General features: G+C 36.8%; 1 protein-coding gene across 5 annotated transcripts in view; it reads right to left on the reverse strand.

Moving 5' to 3' along the window:
• Positions 1-265: 265 nt before the first annotated feature.
• Positions 266-19,190, reverse strand: part of LOC137623254 (uncharacterized) — a 54,541-nt gene continuing 35,616 nt past the window's right edge. For all 5 annotated transcript variants that reach the window (XM_068354001.1, XM_068354002.1, XM_068354004.1 and 2 more), the window contains exons 6-9: positions 18,039-18,154; positions 16,513-16,640; positions 8,193-8,398; positions 266-8,077 (exon numbers count right to left, since the gene is read on the reverse strand). In XM_068354001.1, the coding sequence (XP_068210102.1) occupies positions 4,486-8,077; positions 8,193-8,398; positions 16,513-16,640; positions 18,039-18,154 (4,042 nt within the window). In that variant the 3' untranslated portion in view covers positions 266-4,485. The remainder of the gene's footprint in view (positions 8,078-8,192; positions 8,399-16,512; positions 16,641-18,038; positions 18,155-19,190) is intronic.

The following is a 19,190-nucleotide window of genomic DNA, read 5'->3' on the forward strand; positions in this document are numbered from 1 at the left end:
CAAAAATATTTGAAGGGATTAAATAAAAACTTTAACTGGATTATTTTTGTATAGCTTGAATAAAAAACTTTCAACATATCAACAATATAGCTAGGATTTCTGTAGAATATTGCACCTAAAATTTTTTAATAAAATCTTTTAATATAATCTACAAATTACACAGTTGTAAAAAAATATTGTAGAATATGTATGGAAAGATATTTAGCTCAGGCAACTTGCTCTAGTAGAAATTTTTGCACCTTAAATAAACAGCCACTTCAGGATGTTTTGTTTGTAAAATGTCAAACAATGTAGAAAACATCCTGAACATGAAGCTACAGTAGGTTAGCAAATCCAAACAGCTGATATAATGCTTACAAGAAAGCAAGCCCAACTCCATGCAAATAATTTCCATCTTGTCAGAAAAGCATCAGAGATCATTTTTGGTAGGAATGTAGACATAAAAATGTGGGGGGATTAAAAAATGCATATCGAGTCATTCACCTTCAGAACAGAGTAAACAAGCAATTTCTAAAACTAAAATGACAAAATGCATAGTAATTCCTAAAAGAATAAATATCCAGGTTATCAAAAATTTCTCTTGCCCAAAAAGGGAAACTTCTAAATACAATGTACATACAAAACCTCAACAGATTATTTTTTTAAAAATAGCACAAGAGCACATTATACATCTCTTGAGTCTCACAAAAAACTGTTAACATGAGAGTGTGACATTTGTTTGAAATTATTACATTACAAAAAACCATATATAGTCGTTATAATCTTGGTTGTGAATATGAATTTGATCATTACTAATTCTGTGCCCATGTATATGATACGATTTCCTGAATTTAAATCTAAAATATTTTACATGCTGCATATAAACAAATGGTTGGACTCCCTAAAAATACTCAAAATCTTTTAGGAGATCAGACAGTATCACAAAAACCTAAATGAACGCTTCAAGAATTTACAATTGGGTGCATTTCAATACTTTCCATAAGGCAGGCCTAGAACATTTTATACTTAAAGAGAAATAAAATGATAACAGTTGGAAAATAATTAAAACTAGGTGGTACAAAAAAGGTAACACAAATAAAGATTGAAAGGAATGTAACTTGGAGCCAAGGGATACTTCTGCAAAGGAAACCCCCGACACTTTTACCAATGTGCTGCACACACACAAAATGTTATAAAAACTATGCAAGGTATGAAATTTGTTGGGTACTACTATTTTGTACATTATATATCTTTACAAGTGAAAATAACAACTGCAGTGTGGCAGACATTTTCTCTGAGGTGAAGGCTTTAAAAAATCTAAGTTTCTAATAATATTAAACAAGCATTCCAAGGTTATGCAGCACAAATTATTTATAACTATTTGAGGAGGAAATCTAGCTTTTCAGCACCTTGAAACTAGTGACATATGTTTTGGGCCTGGGGTGTGAATGGGATATCAAGCAAATTGTATTTTTTTCAGCTCAAAGTTTATATAGTCCAAATCCATTGGAATCGGACAGATCATATCTTGACATGAAACCTTATCTCAAACAAGTGCCAAAACAACACTGTAAAATCTTGAAATCACCACATGGCCAGAACATATACTTTTTTCAATCGGAGATCATTCACACTCGGTCACTACACAGTCACTACACATTTGGATAAACCTCTAATACCATACTGTACAGCATAGGCTAAATATGATACAAAAAGGTTTACAATGAGTTAATTCAAAAGGATTAAAAAATATTTATAATTTTACACAAAAAAATTTAGAAAATTGGCTACACTTGCTCTAACTAAGCCATTAATTAAGTTTTAGGCAACTATCCTAATGTCAATAAGCCGATAGCAAATTTTGCTAATTTAAAATTTGATAATCCATTGTTTTTAAATAAATTTATTGATGAATAAAACTTTTGCCAATATACAGAACAAGCAAACTATTTATTCCAACTCAATGGAAGTAAAGAATTTCATCTGTTGTCTTGTTGAATGATGCTTGATAAAAAAAAGAGAAAGTAGTTAAGTGGATTTAGCATGGTAAGGGTTGATATGATTAATCAAAATTGTCCTATGACCTACAGTTGGAGCCAGGGAGGCATTCAGCACAGAGGTGCAACAGGGGAGAGAATTGCAGTTGCACTATGCAAAACTTAGGAGGATGGACAACATAATGGAAGGAAGGGGGGGGGGGGGGACATAACACCAACCTAGAAATGGGATTTACGGGCTAAAATAAGAATTATTAATCATACTTGCAGTTTGGTAAAAGGTAAAAAAATTAAGAGCTGATGGGTTTAGATGCAACTTCTAGTTTTTCCTCCACCAAAAATATAGTTACTGGCTAGACCTATGATAATTATTTTAATTCAGGGGTCTGGATAAGCTACCTACCAATAAAAATAAGGTCTTGGTAGAGATGCTTACTGCCTAATATAAGCAATAACTGGTAATACTTTGCAATTACCGTATTTCCCGTGTCATAAGACACACCTTTTTTTTCAGAAAAATGCCCCCTAAAATCACCCTGCGTCTTAACACTTAAGAAAAAGTTGTATAGGGGCATTTGACACCCTTCAAACACCCATCTATTGACATACAAGCACCCAAACTCACGAGAGATAGAATATAAACCTACAATTATCATTCCTATGTAATAAATTCATTTATTTTTATATTGCACCTAATTTAATGAAGTACAGTAGCATTTTTTTTCTAATCAGCTGATGACTCACTAACCCCCTTCTACAAGATAACATGCCACCTAATGGTCCCATAGCAGACGACACTATGACATATTAGTTGTTTATGCAGTATATATCTATTTTCTCATTTGTGTTGATGTTTTGTAATAAAACAATATATTGATAATGACTTTGTTGCCTGAGTTACAAAATAATACAAACAGATGTTTGCTGAATATGACCTTGGAAAAAAACTTGATTGCAGTATTGCCAATTTTCAGAAAAGTAATGACCTAGAATCACATGAACAGTAGCAAAATTATTCCACCTAAAAGAATGTCTAGATTTCTTTAATCAATAATTACATTTTGTGTGAAAATTTATGGGCTATATGAGGGATTTTGGAAATAGTACTAGAATTTTACCTCTTTAACAAAATTTCATGCACCTTTGGCAACGCTGCTTTCATGTAAACTTCACTTGAAACACCAAACATTCTGACTAAAAGTGTAGTTGTGGTGGAAATTAAGACTGATTTAGTGGTCTCTTAAATGAATATGTAATAATATTGGGATCATCAGCATATAGCCAATTAATATTAACTTAAACATTTCATAATTCAGCCGAAATAAGAAAAGTTACTATGCAAGACAATAATAACGCTCGAGTCGGTGACTAGGGATTTGTGCTAATAAGTTTTTAAAATCCTCATTTTTTTTTTTTTTTTTCTAAAACTGCCTTGCTATTTTAAGGGTGCTTCTTACCACTTGCAGTGTCTTATGACATGGGAAATACGGTATATATGACACTACTTCACCAAAAATTATTTTAAGAAGTTATCTAAACTGATGGCCACACGACAATTCTTATGAGCAAATAGTTTTATCCTAATTAGGATGGTAAAATGTCAAGAGAAGAAATATATGATCAAGTCTTGGAAACTGCTAAAAATCTGTAATAAAAGGAAATTTTCCCTATATTACAGTAAATTAGGATTTAATTTCACTCCAGACAAAATAGGAATAACAAAGTGGGTCAGTATTGTAGATCTGAAATGCCTATGACTATGAAATGATTACATACAAGACAACCGACTTCAAAACGTGCAGATAAAGCAATCGAAGCTGTACCCACTGGACTACAGTATACAACTCTTCTTTTAAAAGAAATAGTTGATGCAAATGCATGAGATAAAATATTTTCTTCAATATTAGGTAAATAACTTAAATAAAATGGCCAAGAAATAATGCATGTACATTATTAACAGCCTTTTTTTATCAAACACAAGGCATAAAAAAACAAGAGAAATCTGAAAAAATAAAATGTGTTAATAAACTTTAAATCCTTAAAAATATTTAGATGCCTGAAAAGGTTATTGCAATGGGAAATTATATCAGTACTATGCATTAGGTACCGTGTACACTTTTTGCTTAGTGGATGGTTATCAAGATCTTAAGGTTCTATATGGAGGGTTAAGATGATCTGTTTGGGTTTTAATGGATGGTTAATAAGAGCTTTACAGGTCAACCTACAATGTTATGAATTAGAATAAATGGCTATAAAAGTACAGAAACTGAACTAGTGCTTACCCACTGCATAGAAAAAAAACCTATACATAAAAGTACTGTATCTGTATTCAAAAATTTTATTCAGAAAAACAAATAAATAAAAAATTTAAATATTCTTTCAACACCATTGTATAGAATATTTTGCAGGTCTATAAATTTAACATTAATATATTTTATACACATAAAAAGTTTTTCATAGAATTATGAAGAGCTAAGAAATTTAAAATAAAAATCCTAATATTTATATTCTAATTATCTACAGGCTTTTCCATTCCTAAGGGGCGAGCTTTACGACCAAGCTTTAAAAAAGCCATACCATGTGTTCTTAAATGACTATATAACTCCACAGGATTTGTAAATCTTTCTTTGCAAACTACACACCGGTCATCAAATACAACCTCTCCCATTTCCTCACCAGCCTTTGCAAGGCCAAATTCCTTTCCAATTTTCCTCTTTGCAGATACTTTCAATGTTTTTCTTTTCAAGTCTTTCACTTTACGTTTTGTACTGGTATCTTTAACAAGTTTTTTTGCCCCTCCTTTCAAGCTATTTTTCTTTACCGAACCATCCACTAACCGCCTTTTGTTTGCTTCCTTCGCCATCTCTTTGGCTCCTCTTTTCTTAGAATTATCTTTTTCCACTTTAACCTTTGCTACTTCTTTTTCCACTTTAAACACTTCTTTCTTTGCTTTTTTCTGGGTAGTTATTCTAGCAGCTTTTCTCTTTGCTATGGTATCTTTCACCTCTCCCTCATTCACTATTCTGCTCACTTTTTCATCTTTAATGCCACTATCCCCATTTTCAATTTCATGCTTCACAATGGGAAGTTCACTTTCCTCTCTCTCTTCTTTAACCTTAACTTCTTCCTTAACGTCAAGAATTTCATCCACAGGAGAAACTTTCCTCTTTTTAGAATCACTTCCAATCTTATTGGAATCAGGTTTAATCCCATATTTCCCTTCTTTTTTACGCTTACTGTCTAGTTTAGGTTTCACAATATTTGCATTCACTTCTACCTGATTTAATGTATCACTTAGTTTATCTGAGCTATTTTCTGGCTGTTCCTTTTTGATAGCTTTATTAGTTGCTGGTGAGACTCCACTATCAATAATACTAGGAGCTTTCATAGAAATTACATCTTTATTGGGACTGGCATTAATGGCTGGAATGTTTCCATCTATAGGATTGACTACAACTTTGTTTTCATCCACACTTGTTACAGGTAGTTTAACCTTGTGTGCAAAGAACATGTGACGGGCGAGAGAAGGCTCTACCACAAAGGAAGCCCCACACTCTGTACATACATATCCATCAGGTTCAACCTCTTTAAGAGCTTCACTGTGTTTTAATATATGATTGTCATGTTTTTCTTTGCTGTTGGTACCAAAACCACAAGTACTACATTTATATACTTTTAGTTTCTTTTTGCTCTTAATCTTTTTTATCTGTCTCCTTTCATCAAAGGGAAGTTTTCTTTTCTTGCATCTTGACTGATTGTCTAGGATAGAATCGGGCAATCTTTTTATCAACACTTTAGTCTTATCTTTCAACTTTACATCATCTTTCTTTCTTATCTTATTACCAGGACTAGAAGGAACACCTCCAGATACTTTGATAGGGGAGGCTTGCAATGATTTGCTTTGTTGAGATTTGCCTTGTGGATGAGAGGCAGTTTCTGACAGGACAGCAGACTTGCTCGGAGATACTTTTGACTTCTCTTTTTGAGGTTTAGTCACCCTTAAATCTCCATCTGTCTTGTTTGGTGAAACAGAGCCCGGAATTTCCTTACTCCCAAGGGGCTTTGTTGGTATAAACTGAGACGTTGGCATGGTACCCTGACCACGTGTCCTAATCATGACTTTTTCATCAACCTGTTCCCGGTCAAGTAAATGCACAGTACGGAAATGATTCATCAAGGTCTCTTTCTTTACATGGTCATATGCACGACAGATCCAGCAAATGTAACGCCGCTTTGCATATAAACAAATTTTATGAACAATGTCTGTGTGACGTTGCAGTTGATATGTGAAATTATAATGCATGTCACAATCTGCACAGAGTAAGTTACCAAAACCATGTTCTTCTTTCAAGTGTGTCAAAGCAGATGTTTTGTCATTCATTGCAAAGTTACACATGGGACATAAGCTAGGATATGCCAAAGCAGCAGCATGTTCTTCCAAGTGGTGTAAAAGAGCCATGCTAGACGGAAGTGTTCGTCCATCACAAAGACTGCACACAAGAAGTCCTTCCTCAAGGTGAGAGACCATGTGACGACCAAACATTTCTGATGTGAGACCTTTGGTGCAAACCTGACACTGACGACAACCTGTAGCTGATGGAGTGGGAGTGGCTGTGCCGAGAGTGCAGCGACCTAGATGGACACTCAATCCCCTTTCTCCATGGAAGCGTCTTCCACATCTGTTGCACTCAAATTCTGAGGAGTCAAACTGTACAAAGTAAGGATCATGCTCTTCGTGGAGATGTATCAAAGCTGTGGAAACATCAGGTAAAGCACAACAACAGAATGAACAGACAGTAGGGTACAAAAACTGCTCATGAACATGGAGCTCAAAGTGTTGTTCTAAGTCAGAATTATTACTAAACTGTGTACCATTACAGTAAATACAAATGATTGAGTTTTCCTGAATATGACCACGACAGTGACGAGCAAAATCTTCACCTATACCAGTAAACCCACAAACCTGACACCGACGCTCATTATTCTCCCCATCACAAGCTTTTTTATGGCGTCTAAAATCCTTGCTATCATTTAACATGAACCCACATTGATAACATACATTTGGTCTTAATTTATCTAATTGGTCAATATCTTTTTTAATTGTACTGTCTTTCAGAGACAATTCTCTTAATTCAACCTCTTTACCAGAAGCTTTTCCAGATTTAACTTTACCATGTTTTTCCATTTTACCAAATTTGACATTTTCAAGTGATGGTACATCAGGGAATAGGGTCTTATCAATCACACTACTAACAGTCGGTACATCTCTTATACGTGCTTCATGTAACTCTTCTGCACTCAAAGCTACTGGTAATGTAACGAAGGCATTTCGTGGCTCCTGACCATTAAAATACTGATGTTGGTATCCTAACACTTCGTGATGCAATGTACAAGTTTTGGTACGGTAATGATTATCTCGACGGTGTTCTCGGTCATGGTGAGCTCGTAACTCGTCTTTTGAGCGGAATGCATTAGTGCAAAATTTTGATTTATATACATAATGAACTCTAGTTATAATGGACGGGTGGCAATCAGCCAGGTGGGATTGAATTTTGACATTGGCATCACTTTCCTCTTGTGCGTGTAACTGTACAGACTGGGAACAGAGTGGGCAGGTCAGGAGACATCGGAATGTTGCTAAGACCTGTTGCCCGGGAGACTGGCAATTGTGAAACACAAGGCTTTCAAAGGTATTTTGACAAACCACACATTCATATGACTTCCCACAATGCTCTAATATCCAATGAGTTAGAAAATCATCTTGCGATTTGAAGAAACAAACTTGACAGACTGTGCACACAATACCTGAGCGACGAAACTGATGTCCACATGTATTTAAATGATGCACAAAATCTCTTGGCCCATCACACCTGCTACCGCATTCAGGACACACTGAAACATTAGATGTGTTGGCTGGTGGATGGGTGAGAATATGAGCCTTTGCAGCACAAACACTGGGTAGAACTAGCTGACACTTTCTGCATTCTACACGCTGATCAGAATAGGGCTGGTCTGTCCGCATGTGAGCCATCAGCTCCCGAACACTGTGAAACATCCTCTCACATAAGTAGCATCTAACAGTTCGCCTTCTTGGTGACAACCTGTGGAAGGACATTGGTGGTAGCCACAGTTAATAAGAATGCATAGTAATGGAATTCAATGAGGGTTAAGTTAAATTTCTTACCAAAAGAAAACTCAAATGATTGATTTACTTGCCTCTTCATTCCCACAGGTATCTTCTCAGGAGAAGAAATCATTTCATCATCATCAAAATATTCATCACTAGCATATTTGTCTTCAAAGGACCCATTAGGCAATTTTTCATTTAGAAGTCTTGTTGCACTTTTCCCAATAGGCTTCAACGTTGGTAATTTTGTCACACACCCATGACTTTTGGATGAGGTGCATCGTGTGTTCGCAACCTGTAAACAAATGGTAATTACTGTACATATTTTTAATTCAGAATTTGAAGCATAAAATGCTCTCTAAGCTCATATTTATCAAATAACACATGCTTTACCATTCCTTCCTATATTTTATACTACAGTAAACATGATAAAAGCTGGATGAAAATAATTTTAATGATAAAATTTATTTTTATACTCTACTGATGTTCATATTGCTATTACTCAAAGCTGTTGACATCTCAACGATAAAAATTTCCCATTCTCTCTACTTACAAAAAAAATGTCTCCCCCTCTCAGAAACACCCCACCTTCTGGCAGATGATAGCTACTAACTAGTCGATGATATGACATATCTCCTACTCTTCATGACTCCAAGTTGAAAACACAGTCATTAAGCTCATGACATCACTTATCAGTGAGAAGAACGGGGGCACATATGTGATCATCAGAAGAGTTTAAAAATGATAAATTTTACAGTTAAAATTGTTTAACACGAAACTCTCCTGTTTTTCATATTGCGGATTCACATCCTCTGATGGAGGTGGGATAAGATGGGAAAGTAACAATCTAGATTAATAAATTTATCAACCAGTTGAAACTAGTTCAAAAGGTAACCAATCCTAACCCCAAGTAAACTCCTAATCACTCCAGTTTCCTATTTGGGATTTAATCCTATACTCGGCATTCACCTTTCAATATTGGAGTCTTATATAGTACAGTATTATAAATAAAACCTTGAATTTTCTCATAAGAAAAATAAAGGTACACTTAACTTAAAATAAGTTTAAATAAATGAAAAGTAAGTTCTTACACCATAACACTCCCAGTTAACACAACACTTACATGCCCCGTAAATCTATAATACAAAAAATGTTCTATAAATCCTTGCAAAACCAGACTATGTAAACCACTGAGTCTGTCAACACCTTTCCAAACAAAATGAGCAGCTGAAATGACAAATTGGGAGGTAATTTGTATTTTTCCTAATGATACAAACCTTAGCTATTTATAGGGGTATTAAAGAAGCCTAGCTACACCCCTCATCGCATACCTGTGACTGCGCTTCACTTTGCCTTCAGGACTCCGACAAGGGACAGGGTTGGCAGGCAAGTATGTATAAATAGCTAAGGTTAATATCGTTAGGAAAAATACCAATTACCTCTGGATTTGTCATTTGTTCTGTAACTGGAATACAAACCAACGCTATTTACAGGGGTGACTCACCCATTAGGAGGGTGGATGTCCCTGCCAATCTGGCTTTTTGGCCTCACCCGGAACACTCCCTATTGTGCAGAGTTTCGTGCAAAAATAAGAAGACCCTAACACCTCGCTAAACCTGATAAGCATGGTCTGCGGCCTACACAAGCTGTGTGTGGTGAAATACTAGCAATGTGACTGTCAAGGTAAAGGTTATTCAGTCTTGTAGGAAATAACTGAAGAGACCGAGACATTCCTAATACCACCTTGCCAGGGTATGGGGACACAACAGTATTGGAACAATACTAGGTTACACAAGGGAGCAATGGCTTTCCTGCCGAGGTTTGAGGTCAGCTTGTGCAGAGGATCCAGGATGCTGATTTCCCAAGAGATGGGAGGATGAAGAAAGGAAAAGAGCCAGACATTCCTTTTCATTCACTCAAACTAAAACCCAGGTAATCAATGCCCTAAACCTTCTGCTACTTGTCCAAAAAGGAGTTTGAGGTAATAAACCAGCCGTTTTGCATCCACCACAGAATCAATAGAAAACGTATTAAGGTTCCTGTGTTACGTCTTGCAGGAAGTGGGCAGTGGATGTAGTTTGCCGTTTCCAAACGCGCACTTGCAATACCTGCGTCACAGAGTAGTTTTTTTGAAGGTCAAAGATGTAGCTACGCCCTTGACATCGTGGGCTCTGGGACGACGTGCTGGAGGGGGATCGGGATTCACGGCAAGGTCAATGACTCTGCGAATCCATGCAGAGATTGTGTTCTTTGTGATCCTCCTCTTGTTTTTACCCGTGCTGATGAACAGCGAGGGCACTCGGGGCTGAGCTGCTGCTGTTCTCTTGAGGTAGCACCTCAAACATCTTACTAGGTATAGTAACAGATGATTTGGATCGTCAGTTACAGAGCGGAGACTCATTATCCGGAAGGAGTCGAACCTAGGATCCGAAACCCCCGGATTCTGAGTCTTGGCAACAAACTCAGGGACGAAGCTGAAGCTTACCTTTCCCCATCCCCTTGAATGAAAGACATCATATGACAGACCATGAAGTTCACAGACTCGTTTGGCTGAGGCCAAAACGAGCAGGAACACCTTCTTCGAAGTTAGGTGGCAACCTGTTGCCTGTCGTAATGGTTCGTACGGGGATCCTTTTGGGGACTGAAGAACTCAAACCACATTCCATGAGGGAGATTTCACTTCTAACTGAGAATAATTGAGGAGTTCGGTCGACTAGTGCTGTTTTTTAATGACAGGATTTTGACACTCATACCAGTTAATAAGGTGACTTAGGACATCTCCCAACTGCATAGGATTTTTGCCTCTGACCTCCGGTTTTGAGATGCCAGGGTGATTTATCCTGAAAATTAGTGCTTTTCTAAATTATACCTCCTCCCTTGATAATTATTACTAAGATCTGGGATTACTACCCTATATAGACCTGATATCGACCTCCAATAATGTGAAGTTTTTTTCTAAAAGTAATTTTTCTGCCAGATATGAATTTTTTCATTATGGTAAAAATAAACCCTAATAATCAGGGAAAATTTTTTTTTAAAAATTGAAAAAAAAATTGGAAGAAAGGGCTTCATTTCATTGTTTTATATTGTATTCCTAAGTTATATACCAAATTTCAATGCTAGATCTTTAATACCCTGTACTAAGGGAGACTATTGAATCTGAAGGTTAATAAGTATAGTTTTGAAATGCGGGCGTTCAAAGTTTTTCTTTGTATTCTTACAGACAATATCAATAAATCATGATTATCATAGGTACTAATAAAAGAAAACAAAGTTATTTATCATAATTTAATCCCAAATAAAGATCCTTTTGCTCAATTTCTTGCTTCTTTTTTCTCCTGTGAGGCAAGGCAGCCGCTCCTCTATTCACAATCACAACTCTCTCTCTGCACTAACGATATTACCTTCTGAACTCTTAATAGAGAGAATTTTCTTCTTCCTCAAGTTAGCATGATGTTGAAATTGTCTTTTCCCCTTTGAAATGATAAAATTCTTGCCGAAAACGAGAAAAACAAACGTAAAATTGAGTAAATGTCAAGAGGGCTTTCAAGGTTTTTCTTTGAATTTTTACAAAGACAATATTACTAAATCCTAATTATTATGAATTTTATGTTCTTTTTAGGATATTGATAAATGAAAAAGTTATTTATCATAACTTACACAAAGATATCGCTCTCTCTCTCTCTCTCTCTCTCTCTCTCTCTCTCTCTCTCTCTTTTAATAGAGTAAATTTTCTTCTTCATTATGTTAGCAAGATGTTGAAATTGTCTTTTCTTCTTTAAAATGATAAAATTCTTGCCGAAAACAAGAAAAACAAAAGTAAAAATGAGTAAATGTCAGAGGGAGTTCAAAGTTCTTTTTTGAATTTTCACAAAGGCAATATTACTAAATCCTAATTATTATGAATTTTATGTTCTTTTTTGAATATTGGTAAGTTCATGATCATAATACATACACACACACACACACACACACACACACACTCTCTCTCTCTCTCTCTCTCTCTCTCTCTCTCTCTCTCGTGTTTCCTTATGTTAGCAAGATATTGGAATTGTCTTTTCCTCTTTGAAATGGTAAAATTCTTCCCGAAAACCAGAAAAAACAAAGTAAAAATGAGTGAATGTCTGAGGTACAACTCAAACCTGTACTCTATGATGTTTGTGACTCATGGATGCTATACAGATGCCATTGTTGTCAATTTCTTTTACATAAAAATGTATATTAAAATGAAATAATTATAAAAAAAAATTTCTTGTAGGGAACAATGTTTATGGTTTAAGTTACTTTCACTAATTACCCTGTAATATGAAAGTAAGACGAATTTCGAGAAAATACTTTGTATACGCATTCTCCATTGCCATATTAAGCTCTGTAAATGTTTTCAGGATTTTGTGTTTTACTTCCTATACCCCCATATTTTGGCATTCTAGCCTACCCCCTTAATATCATAACTTTATACATACATACATATACCAAAGGCACTTCCCCCAATTTTGGGGGGTAGCCGACATCAACAAAGAAACCAAACAAAAAGGGGACCTCTACTCTCTACGTTCCTTCAGCCTAACCAGGGACTCAACCGAGTTCAGCTGGTACTGCTAGGACGCCACAGCCCAACCTCCCACATTATCCACCACAGATGAAGCTTCATAATGCTGAATCCCCTACTGCTGCTACCTTCGCGGTCATCTAAGCACTGGAGGAAGCAGCAGGGCCTACCGGAACTGCGTCACAATCGCTCGCCATTCATTCCTATTTCTAGCACGCTCTCTTGCCTCTCTCACATCTATCCTCCTATCACCCAGAGCTTTCTTCACACCATCCGTCCACCCAAACCTTGGCCTTCCTCTTGTACTTCTCCCATCAACTCTTGCATTCATCACCTTCTTTAGCAGACAACCATTTTCCATTCTCTCAACATGGCCAAACCACCTCAACACATTCATATCCACTCTAGCCGCTAACTCATTTCTTACACCCGTTCTCTCCCTCACCACTTCGTTCCTAACCCTATCTACTCGAGATACACCAGCCATACTCCTTAGACACTTCATCTCAAACACATTCAATTTCTGTCTCTCCATCACTTTCATTCCCCACAACTCCAATCCATACATCACAGTTGGTACAATCACTTTCTCATATAGAACTCTCTTTACATTCATGCCCAACCCTCTATTTTTTACTACTCCCTTAACTGCCCCCAACACTTTGCAACCTTCATTGACTCTTTGACGTACATCTGCTTCCACTCCACCATTTGCTGCAACAACAGACCCCAAGTACTTAAACTGATCCACCTCCTCAAGTAACTCTCCATTCAACATAACATTCAACCTTGCACCACCTTCCCTTCTCGTACATCTCATAACCTTACTCTTACCCACATTAACTCTCAACTTCCTTCTCTCACACACCCTTCCAAATTCTGTCACTAGTCGGTCAAGCTTCTCTTCTGTGTCTGCTACCAGTACAGTATCATCCGCAAACAACAACTGATTTACCTCCCATTCATGGTCATTCTCGCCTACCAGTTTTAATCCTCGTCCAAGCACTCGAGCATTCACCTCTCTCACCACTCCATCAACATACAAGTTAAACAACCACGGCGACATCACACATCCCTGTCTCAGCCCCACTCTCACCGGAAACCAATCACTCACTTCATTTCCTATTCTAACACATGCTTTACTACCTTTGTAGAAACTTTTCACTGCTTGCAACAACCTTCCACCAACTCCATATAACCTCATCACATTTCACATTGCTTCCCTATCAACTCTATCATAACTTTATATGAGGAGGAAAGTCCTCTCTTCCTCTTCAGGGGGGAGGAATCAGACGTGGTCCTAAGTCCCGCAGCTGTTGGACTCGCTGAGGCTTCCGATGTACGTGAAGAGAGCATGGGGTCAATAGCTTGAGATACCACCCTAAATAAGGCATTGAACAACGGCTACTTACTCATCGATGCACTCTCTGATAGATCCCCTGAAGGGGTCTCCGCAACCGACACTGAGGAATTAGGGGCCATACACGCTGATTCCCTTCTAAATGCTGGGAGTTTAGGGATCCTGAAATCCTGAAAATTGCCCTCTCCCTCCTTCCTCGACAGTTGTGACGTTAAGCGTTTGCAGGGAGGGGAGTGGGGTGACGGAACGATTATTAATCACCCTACCTTTGCAGGCCACAACCACTGCTTTTGGTGGTTGCAGTTGGTAGAGTACTGATTAACAGGATTAAGGATAAAACAGAGAATGCAATCTTAGAAGTACAGGGTGGTTTTAGAAGAGGTAAGGATTGTATAAATCAGATCTATACAGTTAGGCAGATATGCGAGAAATATTTAGCAAAAGGTAAGGAGGTGTATGTTGCGTTTATGGATCTAGAGAAAGCGTATGATAGAGTTGATAGGGAAGCAATGTGGAATGCGATGAGGTTATATGGAGTTGGTGAAAGGTTGTTGCAAGCAGTGTAAAGTTTATACAAAGGTAGTAAAGCATGTGTTAGGATAGGAAATGAAGTGAGCGTTTGGTTTCCGGTGAGAGTGGGGCTGAGACAGGGATATGTGATGTCACTGTGGTTGCTTACTTGTATGTTGATGGAGTGGTGAGAGAGGTGAATGCTCGAGTGCTTGGACGAGGATTAAAACTGGTAGACGAGAATGACCATGAATGGGAGGTAAATTGGTTTTTGTTTGCGGATGATACTGTACTGATTGCAGACGCGGAAGAGAAGGTAGGCCGATTAGTGACAGAATTTGGAAGGGTGTGTGAGAGAAGGAAGTTGAGAGTTAATGTGGGTAAGAGTAAGGTTATGAGATGTACGAGAAGGGAAGGTGGTGCAAGGTTGAATGTCATGTTGAATGGAGAGTTACTTGAGGAGGTGGATTAGTTTAAGTACTTGGGGTCTGTTGTTGCAGAAAATGGTGGAGTGGAAGCAGATGTAAGTCAGAGAGTAAATGAAGGATGCAAAGAGTTGGGGGCAGTTAAGGGAGTAGTAAAAAATAGAGGGTTGGGCATGAATGTAAAGAGAGTTCTGTATGAGAAAGTGATTGTACCAAATGTGATGTATGGATCGGAATTGTGAGGAGTGAAAGTGACGGAGAGCCAGAAATTGAATGTGCTTAAGATGAAGGGCCTACGGATAATGGCTGATGTATCTCGAGGAGATAGGGTTAGGCACGAAGCAGTGAGGGTGAGAACGGGTGTAAGAAATGAGTTAGCAGCTAGAGTGGATATGAATGTGTTGAGGTGGTTTGGTCATGTTGACAGAATGGAAAATGCCTGTCTGCTAAAGAATGTGATGAATGCAAGAATGGATGGGAGAAGTACAAGAGGAAGGCCAAGGTTTGGGTGGATGGATGGAGTCAAGGAAGCTCTGGGTGAAAGGAGGATAGAAGTGAGAGAGGCAAGAGAGCGTGCTAGAAATAGGAATGAATTGCGAGCGATTGTGACACAGTCTGGTAGGCCCTGCTGCTTCCTCCGATGCCTTAGATGACCGCGGAGGTAGCAACAGTAGGGGATTCAGCATTATGAAGCTTCATCTGTGGTGGATAACGGGGAAGGGTGGGCTGTGGTACCCTAACAGTACCAGCCGAACTCGGTTGAGTCCCTTGTCAGGCTGGGAGGAACGTAAAGAGGAGAGGTCCCCTTTTTTGTTTCATTTGTTTGATGTCGGCTACCTCCTAAAATTGAGGGAAGTGGCTTGGTATATGTATGTATGTATATAGGAAATATTTATTTTAATGTTACTTCTCTTGAAATATTTTATTTTTTGTTTCCTTTCCTCAATGGGCTGTTTTCCCTTTTGGGATCCCTTGGCTTATAGTACCCTGCTTTTTCAACTAGGTTGTAGCTTAGTAAGTAGTAGTAGTAGTAGTAGTAGTAGTAGTAGTAGTAGTAAATGAAAATAATACAATGCATACAGTATAATACTGTACATATACAAAATACAAAGTACCATTTTATGTACTGTACTACTATAGTTACCCCCTAATATAGAGATATACATTTTCTATTGTGCATAAAAAAAAAGGTTTTCTTCATATTTTTAATGGCTAATTATTTTATTCTTGGCCTGGCTGGCAAATCTCTTTTCTAATCATGAAACATTTTTCATAATGCAAGTCATAAAAATATTTACATGTTGTTCCACAGCGTGAAAATTTCACAAGCAGATTCTATTGTGAAGAGAGGTATGACTATCTTGTAACCAAAAATTAATAAATGTATGCAAAGTACCTACATAATTCAATAACTCTGGGACATAAATAGTGTATGCTATACAAGACAGTGATTCTTATCTTTGTTCAACAGAAGGATACCATTGCTCTATGCAGACTCATGCCAATTTTTTTTTCTTGTACGATTGTCTTATATAATAGTAAAGAAAAAGTTTTAGTTTACTTACCCTTAAGGACTGTGGAACTGGAACCAAAATAGGCTGCAGAAGACGGGTTAACTGAAGAGGAAGAGACCTCACATCAACAGTTTCCTCGTCCACTTCTTCACCATGTAAAAGATGCATTCGAAGATGATCTGTTGAGCGAAAGGAATAATCCAAATATTAGTTTATTCAGTTTATACGTATCCAGTTACAGTACTCTAAACATAATTCGACTCCATCTTTCAATCATAAATAAAACAAATTCTTTAAATGAATTGGGAGGGAAGGATTTGAACCTAACCCCCGTAATAGCCAAGGGACTACTATAATGAAAAAGCAATCACCAACTTATTGGCAATCTACACTTGAACTAAACACTTCAGAGGTATTGCACATGGAATTTAACCAGCCAATTTCTATGGGCAGGGCCAGAATTGATGTCTGGAAAGATAGTCTCACATGTTCCACAACCTGAAAACTGCAGTCGCGATACTTTACCTATTTACAGCTTGACCATCCAGGAGATTGGTCATGACATTATAAAATCATTGGGTGATGGCCATTCACTGTACACCAGTCACTTCACCTTATGATATTACTTTACCCACCTGTGCTGCCACACTTAAGACAAATACACCTTTACTTTAAGATTTGCTTTTAAATGTCTTTTTCAGTATTAAAAAAAAAACCACGCTCAACTTATGAAATAGCTTTTTAAAACAAGTTTTCGACTGTAATTATATATCTACAATTCCTCATGAACCAGGGTATGCATCTAAAATTAGACCTAGTTTAATGCTCTTGTCTCTGGTCAATTTGCTTCTTTAACAAGGGGTACCAATTGCAGTGTCTTGCACAGCAGTTTAGGAGTGAGAAATACCATTCTCTAAGCTTCAATGATACCTACCCTAAGTTAATAACTATACTGCATTTATAAATCCCGTAAACAGTAAAATTAAAAACATATTCTGTAATGCTTGCTAACATATTGCATCTTTCTTGGCCATATTTTACCCTAATAGAAAAAAAGCAGTACATTAAAACTAGATGTTCAGTGATTGTATAAATTACAAACAAAAGACAAATTAATGTTAATTTTGAAATGACTGAATAACAGTAAGAAACAAAAGTGGATAACATTAATAATGGTTGGATTTAATAAAATGAAAAGAATTAAAATTCCTTAATTCTGTAATGAAATAGGTTATTTGGAGGAGGGAAATTTACCTCATTCGAGTAATGAAAGAACTCGTACCAAAAAACCTAATTTAATTTTAAAGTTCACTTCTTTAGTTCTACCTCTATAATCTGAAAAACACCCTAAATTTACCAAGACCTACTTGATCTTGTCACATATCTCAGTAAGTAAGCACATTGCAGTGAATTTAACAGCTTTATCACTATTATGCATATTTGCCCAATGTGTACTAAACAGTCTCTCTTATACTGTATAATCTAAATTACCATATAATCAATATTTAGCAAATCGACATACTCATTTGGCAATAAAAACACATGAAAAATTAACAGAACAGATAACTGAAGATTACCTTTCAGGGCACAACGATTGTAGAAAGTCAATTTTGCATCACAGGGTCCACATTCCAGGTTGATCCACACGCTACGGCGTTCTCGATGTTGCACTAGGGAACTTTCTATGAAGAATCTAAAATATAATTACCAAAAGTTAATAAGACATCTCAGAATAATGAAATCTCCTGGAACCACTCATTTTGTAACAATATATTACAACTATTTCCCAAAACAGTGTCACCCAAGACTCATCAGTAATTTGCTTCTCTCTCATCTGTAGATACATTTTTCCAAAACTTGTGGCCATAACAAAAAACCTACCTATTCACGGTATCAACCTCTATAACACCCTCATTCTATACATGTACATTTTCTCCTTCGTAACTTATACCGAACTCGACCACCTTTTCATATCTTTAAGTTTCCTCTTGCTATCCTATCAAACTAAGTTGTAGCTTAGTCTTGCGAGACTCATATGAGTTTAAAACTAAATTCTGACTTATTATTTAAAGCCTCAATGATTTTACTACTTAATGATGCTTGAAAAACAGAACCTTATTAATAAAATTTATTTCTATAATCAGCCAATGTTCATCTTCCTTAGCTTGGGAAAGCTTGGATTTATAAACATTTACCCCTAAAATTTAGAAATTTTCCAATTTTATGCCTCGTAAAATAATGCAACATTTAGCAGTACTGTAAATGGCAAGAAACAAATTTGTAGTGTGCTAGTTTTTTTTTTTTTTTTTTCTAGTTTGGTAATCTAAAATAAACCTGAAATACCTGAGGCTGATAAGGACATTGGTGTGCTCATAAATGAATTCAGTGTGTTCAAGATCAAAGCTATTATTAAAAAACTCAAGAGATGAAAAGCCCCTGGATATGATGGAATAACTACCGAGATGCTATTGACCAAAAATTTTGTAGAATGTGGCATAAAGAGGCAAAACCTGAAGAATTAGACTTAGGAGTGTTGGTAAAAAAAGGACACCTGACTGATTGCAATAGTTACAGAGGCATAACACTTACATTAGTTATGAAACTAATGTATATAGTATGCTTATTCTAAAGAGACTGGAAAGAAAGATTGATTAAAAGCTGAGAGATGGACAAGCAGGATTTAGAGAAAGTAGAAGTTGACTGACTAAATTTTCATTCTAAGACATGTT

This window comes from Palaemon carinicauda, chromosome 30 (assembly GCF_036898095.1).
Source record: "Palaemon carinicauda isolate YSFRI2023 chromosome 30, ASM3689809v2, whole genome shotgun sequence".
Classification (NCBI taxonomy): Eukaryota; Metazoa; Arthropoda; class Malacostraca; order Decapoda; family Palaemonidae; genus Palaemon; species Palaemon carinicauda.